General features: G+C 50.2%; 1 protein-coding gene across 1 annotated transcript; it reads right to left on the reverse strand.

The window, feature by feature from the left end:
- Nucleotides 1-7,471: 7,471 nt before the first annotated feature.
- Nucleotides 7,472-8,175, reverse strand: LOC119293995 (arabinogalactan protein 1-like). The gene has a single exon (XM_037572288.1). The coding sequence runs from the start codon at nucleotides 8,035-8,037 to the stop codon at nucleotides 7,678-7,680; it is 360 nt and encodes a 119-aa protein (XP_037428185.1). The 5' UTR covers nucleotides 8,038-8,175; the 3' UTR covers nucleotides 7,472-7,677.
- Nucleotides 8,176-9,216: the final 1,041 nt, after the last annotated feature.

A 9,216-nucleotide genomic window follows, 5' to 3' on the forward strand; every position in this document is an offset into this window, starting at 1 on the left:
CACGCCCCGTCAAGCAACGGCCAGATCCGACAAGATCCGGCTCTACCTCCCTGTCTCCCCCTCCTCAAAACCTGCGCCTTCTTCCTCCCACTCCCCACGACCCCCACCTTCCTCCCGCTCCACCGCACGACCTCCCCTGCCTTCTGCCGTCAGGGCCGCCAAGGGCTGCACCGCCGTCCGGCCCAGCCATCTCCAACACCTGGCGTAACCAACACCGCTGCTAAACCACTAGCAGCCGCGCACGCTGCCGTCCACACGGACCTGCGCGCGGCCGCCGTCCACACGGACCTGCGCGCGGCCGCCGTCCACACGGACCCGCGCGCCGCCGCCGCTCTGTTCACCACCACCCGAGGCGACCCGGCTACCTCCAACCGCTGCCGCCCTGCCGGATCCGGTGAGATCCGGCCGCCCCGCCATGGCTCGCCTCCCACCCGACGACCTCCTACTACATCAGCGCGCCATGGCTCAGCCCCGACCTCCTGCTGCGCCGTTGTGGTTGGAACCACTCTCCCCACACCCGGATCCGCCGCGGCCATCGGTCGGCATCACACTTGCTGGCTTCGTTCCTCAACACCACCCCCATGGATCGGCCCCACGCCTTTCTACTGCTGACAGGCGGCGAATGCCCCTCCCTTCCCTCCCCAACCGTCAACCTACAGGATGCCCTTGATGCTGGATCCAGTGTGTGCCGTGGTGTGCTCCTCCATCTCGTGTAGTTCGCTTTCCCCCATGTACTTGCCTTTTCCCGTCTCCATTGTTAACCAGCGAAGCCCTGCTGCACAGGGCACATGGACCATCGCCGACGACCCCAGCGGTCCGCCACTGCAGCTCGTGGGATGGAGGCCTGTGGAAAGATGCGGTGCGGTTGACGCACTGACAAAGTTCGGGATTTTTTTTTGCATTTTCAAATTTCGCTTGGGCACAAAAATTGGTGTTCGCCTGGGTCTTCGCTGCGGTGCTGGCGTGCAGTGCTCACGCTGCTGGCGTGCAGTGCACGTGAATCCAGCGTGCAGTGCAGTGCGTTCTGGACCCTTGGTCAGGCCTTGTGCTCTTCGGTAGTCGCTGGCGTGCAGCTCGTCCCCCGTGTGACGTGTAGTTCTATTCTGCCTCCTAGGAACTGTACCTCAACCCATGTCTACTCGTTGCAAATATTTTTAAAGTTCAGTTTTGATGGTTTGCAGCAGATGGAAAAACATCACAAAAAGAAAAATAGTGAACTTAGACCAAGAATGCAATTCTATTGCTTGCTGCAGTTCACTTGGGTATCCATTGGAGTGCGCCGCGATGCAATATGGCTGCTGCCAGCTTGCAGTTCCTAGGGGCGGTGGTGCTGAGAGTTTCCTTGTGCATTTCGTATGCTTATTTCTGTGTTTTGAGAGGTTCAATACGCTACTGTTATCATTTCCTTTTATGCATCGTATATGCATTTCTAAATTCTATTGTGAAGTGGACGATAGGTTTGTACAAAACGATGGAGTTCACTATTTTTGTGCAAGTCAATGCACTTGTTGTATTTTGGAGTTTGCCAAAACAGGGAAAGATATTCATGTGTTTATCGGCTCATAGAACAAAATGGAACAAAGTGAAGTTTTGTTGTAAAGGATCTTGTTACAGAAGTGTTGAGGTTCACTGTGTAAAACAAAAAATGTTGGAAAAATTATTTGACGAAATCCGATGTTATGACGTGTGTGCAGTTTGGTGTTGGTAGTGTGGCTGTTCATTTTTGGTAGTGTTGAGGTTCACTTACACCCAATAAAAATTAGGGTTCACTTATGCTGTAAAAAATAACAAAAAAGTAATGCGGTGCACTTCTTGATGGTGTTGCGGTTCGCTTACGCCCGATGTGAAGCACACTGCTTCCCATGTGAAAAAATTTGCGTCCAACAAAAGAAATCAAGTAGTCTGCTAGCCCGTCTGATGCAGTGCGGTTTTCATTCTAAAAGCAGTGCGGTTTTCTTCCTCGTCTTCACAAATTCACATCCCACAAAAAAGAAATCATGCAGTCCGCTAGCCCGTCTGACGCAGTGCGGTTTTCAGTCTAAAAGCAGTGCGGTTTTCTTCCCTGTCTTTAAAAATTTACGTCCCACAAAAAGAAAACCATGCAGTTCTCTTACCCGTGTGACGCAGTGCAGATTTTCGTCCGATGCATTGCGGTTTTCAGTCAGATGAAGTACCCACGTCGATTTGGGTGTCGCGAAAAACAGAGTGCTCGCATTTCGGTAAATTTGAAATTCCTCTTAAACCGTAAAGAATTAGAGAGAGTGTTCTACATGAAAAAGTTGTGCCTCGTTGATATCTTTCCAACGGAGTATCATTTGAATCATTCCGACTAGTGGTTCGTAAAAATTTCGCAAAAAACGGCCGCTGCCACTCATCGTTCGCCATACGATTTTCAAAATTAAGTTAAAATCGTAAGGAATCTCAAAACCATTGGAACATATGAAAGTTGCGCCTCGTTGTAGCTTTCCAATGGCGTATCACACGCCTCGTTTGGACAAACGGTTCAAAAACTGGAGCGAAAACAGTGCCGAAAATTTGAAAAAAATTAAAAAACAGAATTCCGCGATTTAGTAAATTTGAAACTGCTCTTAAACCATAACGAATTAGAGAAAGATTTATATATGAAAAAGATGCGCCTCGACGATATCTATCCAATGGCATATCAGTTGCTTCATTCCGACAAGCGGTTTAGAAAAAAACGCGAAAAAACGCTCGCTGCCACTCGTCATCCGCCGCACTATTTTCAAAACTGCTCTTAAACCGTGTGGAATCTCGAAAAGTGTTCAACATGTTGAAGTTGCGCCTAATCCATAGATTTTCAATGGTATATTACACGCCTCATTCTGATAAACAGTTAAAAAATTAGAGCGAAAACAATACCGAAAAAACACCGTGTGCAATTTTTTTCGACACGAAGTTCACTAGTCTCTATTGCAGTGCTCGTCGTCAAAATGATGCAGTGCGCTTCTGTTGAGCGTGCAGTGCCGAAGTGGTGTGCAGAATAGTTATTCTGCTAATATTAGCAGAATAGACCGTATATATATATATATATATATATGTTATTGATCCGATCTTGCAAGTTGTACACACCTATTATGAGTTATGATCTGCATACCGCAAGGTGACAATAATTGGGATTATTTTCGATGATTACTGTAGTTTGAGGAGTTCATGTATTCACTAAGTGCTAATGCTTTGTTCATTCTTATGTAAGTTGTATTGTTATTACCGAGCTTATGACATTGTTAACCTATTGTGTCACTTTTTATAGAGGAGGCACGACATCTTCTTGGTCGAGGGGTACTGTGTTGATTTTTTTGGCCCGCAGTTTGGCATCTTCCTTGTCGAGCTACACCTCGGTGATGGCGAAGCGAAAACGTCGGTTATTGGCTGAAGCTAGTTCACGAGGAGATTCAATTCTCGGGTCATCCAAGTTTCCCAACCCGACTCTCAGGGGCTACTGCATTGACGATTCAATGCAGAAAATTCATAGTGCAATATAGTTTCCAATGAGATTCGATCCTCACGCTAACCACGCCCGACCAGCTTCTCGGGAGATATTGTACACCACATTTTTCCTAAAGTATGCTACCAAGCGAGAACTCGATCATCAGGTCGATTTGGCAAATCAACCTAAGTCTCTGGGGCTACTGGGATCAGCAGTTTTATGTTATCCTTCCCGTGCCTACCAGACTTCAGGCTGACACACACCTTGAGGGTAACTGGCTATTTATCTCGGCAGAGAATACAATGCACTAATTGGAAATATTTTTCGAAAAATCGGCACACGGAAACCGCCTTGGCGGGAAAAAGATTTCTTTCCTTGAAGGCAGCCATCTACCTCGACAACTCAATATCGAGGTGACACACACCACTTCGGAAGCAGTCTGGCGTGGAGGCGGACTGCGAGCGGCTGACTGCACGGGAGACTTTCCTGGCGTGCAGCTCAGACATACTCCTTCCACATTTTCAAAACCGAGGTGTTGTACGTCACCTCAGATGAAGTCATGCTTTGGAGCTCGGTTGCAAGAAGACTTTGATCGTCGACAGTTCTCATTGAACCAGTTTGAAGACCAGTGACCGAAGACAAGAGCAGCTCGGATGAACCGAGGTACTACCAGCTTGAAGACCGGTTCAGGGGGCTAATGACGGTGTCCCAGCTAGGGGGTCTCTCACCATGTCGACTCCTGGCCAGGTAGGCCGAGCTGAGGACCCCCTTGTCGGTTTCTCCCTAGGCCACTTTGGGCGGCATATAACGATCTACAAGGAAAACCATAAGCCATGCCCTTCAAGAGAAGGACTCCTTATCCATGGAGGACTCCTCTCCACGGACATAGCCAAGTAGGACTCCTATTATCTTAGGCTCTTTTGTAAAAGGCAGTGCCTAGGAGGTTCTTAGGCAAGCCTAGGCGCTAGGCAATGGCCAAACGCCTCGCCTAGGGCATAAATAGAGGTCTAGGCAGGGCAAGCAAGGAATTGCCTACCCAAGCAAAAAATCATGCGACATACTGCACTAATTTGCCAAATGGGTTATATTTCAATGGCAGTAGACGGTAATTAACTTATTTATATGCCATAAACTAAGATCAACACCCATATAATAATCACAAATACACTACGAGTAAAAACTATATTACCGCCTAGGCCGCGCTAGGGCGCTTAGGCACCGCCTAGGCACTAGGCGAAGGCCAACCGCCTTGCTTACGCCTACCGCTTTTTCCAACCTTGATCCTAGGCCTCTGGTAACTTATATAAACCGGGGTTGGGCTAGTCGATAAGTTATCTTATGACAACTCAGATGATTAGATCTAGACACACAACAATCTTGTGGTAGATCATATGTACTTTGTACTCCATCCCAAATCAATACAAACATAAGCAGGACGTATGGTATTATCTCTTCTAGAGAGCCCGAACCTGGGTAAAACCGAGTGTCCATGTTACCATCGCATTTAGGCTTCTAGTCTGGGACCCCTTACCCGAGATTCGACGGAATCGACTCCATCACTTACCAATCCTCATGACCCAACTTGTATCCCTATGAACGTTTGCATTGATCAATAAGGGTTTGGCAACCCCTAAAAAATCCATTAGCGTGATATTTTTTGTTTTCGTTCATAGCATCCTAGTGAAGGGTGTGATGGCCTCGAGAATAAAGATATTATGGTTCTTCTTCTACTGTGATGAAATCTTATTAGGTGGTGGCACAAAGCAAGAGAATTTGTGTCTCTGCAGGTTTGGTGTGTCCGACCTTGCGGATGTTAGATTTTTGTCGTTGCAGATTCACTCATATGGATTTGATGAGTTTTGTTAGTATTTTCAGGGGTTGGTGGTGCGGTCCATTATGATTTCAAAGTCAAGTTTTGGTCTTCTATTTAAGATATGGGAAACGTTCATGACCGGCCGGCTGGGCAGGCGCTCGTGCCGATCGCGCGTGCCATCTGATCTGGCGAGATCAAATGCTCGAGAGGAAGCTAAGTGACGCTCACACCACTCTATCCCCTCTTGTCGCTTCCATCGAACAACCTCGCCACTTAGTTTCCCAAGAGTTGGCCCAGTCCATCCTGTCTATCTCTCCCGCTCTGCTCCGCCATGGTTGAACATGAGTTCTTGTGCCTCTTTCGCTTATCTCTCTCCGATGGCCCCATGCTTCGGCATTACACCGACGACCTCCTCTCCACAGCTTTATCTCCCCCAGCGCACCTTCTCTTCCTCCCAGCGACCCCCGCCATGACTATGCTTCGAGTTGCTGCAAGGCCGGCTGGGCACACGGGACATAGGAAATGGCGCGGTGCTGCAAGGGTTGTGTGGCACGGTGGCGAGCTGTTACCGGCGCCTGGTGTAACTGCATACGACAAGGCGAGTAGCTACAAAACGATGCCATGATGCTGGAACTGCCATAGACAAATGTTGGAACCGCGATTGACGGTTGCTGCGATCGTCGGGCCGACATGCTAGAACCATGGGTCTGGATGATACAACCGAGTAGACCATGTGTTGGAATCAGCACGCATGGTGCATCTACGAGTTGTGGGGTTTTTCTGGAACGATGGTGACAAGGTGCTGGAACCGGTAGATGGGGATGTTGGACCGCACCTTGGTATGCTGCGACCAGTAGTTGGGGATGCTGGTACCTGCCCCAACGATGCTGCGATCCTTCTACAACCGGCGTCCAGTTATGCTACAACCGACGTCATACTCTGCTACCACATGCTTTGGGTTTTGCTACACTTGGTGTCGCACACTACACAACCGGCATCACGTTTTTGCTACAACCCACATCACACCCTGCTATAATCGACGTCACGTTTTGCTACAATTGTCGTCATGTTTTGCTAGGGCTGCTGCAACGAAGGCGAGGGGGGAGGTCAGCTGAGAAGACGATGGTGCAAGCCGGGAGCAGTATGCATGCATGTGACAGTGCCAAGGACGGGCGAGCTGCTAAAAGTCACGACGACGGGTGCTACAAGCCCGTGGTGGCGATGCTACGAACGTGATTGGGGTAGGTGCAGCAATTGCGTTGGCGTACATGCTGGGATGATATGGGGTCGAGCGACTGGTAGGGCAATGTTGCGCCAGCGCCGACGAGCACCACGAGAGATATGCATGCGGGCGAGATGGGGGCATGCGTGTAGGATAAGGTGCTTTCATGGGCGGTCGTGATGCTCGTCGTCGCTTTCATTTTATGCATGTTGACACATTTGTTTGGGGGATCTCGAGTGATACGGGGAGGACAAACTAGGAGGCTGGATCTAATGGCTAGGAAGCCATGAATTGGGCAGTGTATATGTGACCGGCCGGGAGCCTGCGCTGGTCCAACGACGTAGAGCATTGCCAGCCGCAACAAATTACATCTCAGACGCGCAGAAATCAATTTACGTCGCAGGCCAAAGCAGAAGCGTGTTCTGCACATTTCAATCTTTACAGATATCTTCCCAAAATGGGCCAAAGCAAAAGCGAGTTTTCGCTATTGGAGTCCAGAAATTTCCAGCTAGCTCGCAGCTGAAGCGCGCAGACCAAAACAGGTCACATGGCATGGCATCAGGACGCAAAGAAAAGAAGAGATGATGGATGAAAAACAAAAGCAAGCAGGCAACGGCGCATGCGACCATGTGACCTCGCCTGCGCCGATCGAGAAGAAAACAGAGCTCTGCACATGGCTTTGGTCCTGCCGACCCAATCGAGAACGCAACGCAACGGCAACTCTCATCGGTTTACCGTTGTCGTCCTAGCTTAGCTTTTTGTTCCCCGTACCACGCCGCATCACAGATTCACGTCACCGAGAGAGGTAGGCCCCTGATCCGTAGATGGGTGGGATGGGAATTCGCAGTTCCACACGGCAGAGCAAACTGCTCGAACAGAGCACGTAGTCGTGTAACGTTGCAGATTAGGGTTTCTTGCCATTTTTGCGGTTGTGGTTAATCGGACCGAGTTAATGGAGAACATATGCATGCGTCCAGGAGCGGAGATGAATCAGGTAACAAATGAAAGAATTCTATTAATGATAATAATCTGGCGCATGTGTAGCGCAACACGGCGGTGTTACATATAACTCACTCCCCAGCTCAACAAAGAGAACCGAAAAAGAATCTCGTCGGAGTATAAACAACGGTGGGACAGACTCGGAGCCACACGGCGGCGGCACATCGAAGATCAGCTCGACGATCCTCCGTCCATCTAGAACATGATGGCGGCGGCGACCGCGCCGGCGACGGCGACGAAGCTGGCGGCGGACGAGTACACGGCGGAGCTCGCGGGGGCGCTGGTGGGGGCGCCGGTGGGTGTGGCGGAGACTGCGGACGGCGTCATCGCCGAGGGAGCGTCGGTCGGCGCGTCGGTGGGCGGGGCCGGGGGCGAGGCCATCGGGGATGGCGACGCGGCGGTGGGCGGGGTGGCGACCGGCGCAGGGGCGGTGGCCGGGGACCTCGCCGGCGGTGCGGGGAGCGGGGCCATCCTGGGCGCCGGCATGGGGCCCTGAGCGGTGGCGGCGACGGCGAGGACCGCGATGATGGCCGCGACCACGGCGAAACGAGCCATCTGGCTGCTGTTGGTTGCGGAAAACTTCACTGAGATCGAGAGAGGAGAGGAGACGACGGGAAGCGAATGCTTGGGCTCTCGTGTGGAGAGTGGAGAGTGGAGAGGCTGTTGAGTTGTGGATTGGGACGGGCGAGGAGCCTGGTATTTATAGCGGGAAGGCGATTTTCTAAACGTCGGTTGAGGTAGGCAACAGCTGGAACGTTCAAGCCTCGGGCTGGCGTCATGGGCAGCGACGACGCGTGAGACCAGACCAGAGCAGTCTGTCTTCGCGGGGACGGCGCCGTGCAAAGTTGAACTCTTCGGGCCTCGGCACCGCGTCCCGGTGGCTAATCGGAAGGATCGGCGTGTACAATTTTGTACCGAGACTTCGAGTCGGCTGCTGTATTAGTAGTCGGTGGTCTAGCAGATTGGAGAGTAGAAGTTCGGCTTTGCCAAATTCATGATAGAAAACGCAAATGATTTGACTCCACCGACTCATCAGTCGATCAGTTTGGTAACTCGTCGCCCATACGACTCCTCTCCTCTGCTCTTCTCCGACGCGCTATTTCTGTTTCGATTGAGCAACTTTGACTGAGCCGCTATATGGGCTTGATCACCATAATAACTATTGGTAAGATAATCTTTGGTCGGAAAAAACTACTCTGGCAGAGTCGTCAATATATATATATATATATATATATATATATATATATATATATATATATATATATTTGAAAGAAAGGGATCTTTCCCCCGATTTCATTAACAAAACCAAGTAGTAATTTGGTACAGCCAAAACGCACCACAACCCCTCAATACGAAACCCTACTAAAAACATGCACACTACGAGAGCGCATAACACTCCATCCGGCCCTATGCACCATTTTCATCACAGCGCATAGGCGAAGGGATATAAAACCCACTTCTCTCCCTCCCCTGTCTACCTTATTACACAAAAGGAAACCAGGTTACCACAGATTTTTCACAAGCTGTCTGTAAGAGCATGCAAGCTCAACACAATCTACATTCTAGGATTACAAACTTCCATGATCTCATCCTCAGCAGTTCTCAAGTCTGGGCACCCAGGTCGCCCACCCTCGTCTTGATTGGAAGATATCACTGGCGACTCGATCCAGTAGCTTTGCGCCCCATTGCAACTCCACCTTCGCGTCCTTCCTCACCTGCAAAAAACTCCAATCA

This window comes from Triticum dicoccoides, chromosome 4B (assembly GCF_002162155.2).
Source record: "Triticum dicoccoides isolate Atlit2015 ecotype Zavitan chromosome 4B, WEW_v2.0, whole genome shotgun sequence".
Classification (NCBI taxonomy): Eukaryota; Viridiplantae; Streptophyta; class Magnoliopsida; order Poales; family Poaceae; genus Triticum; species Triticum dicoccoides.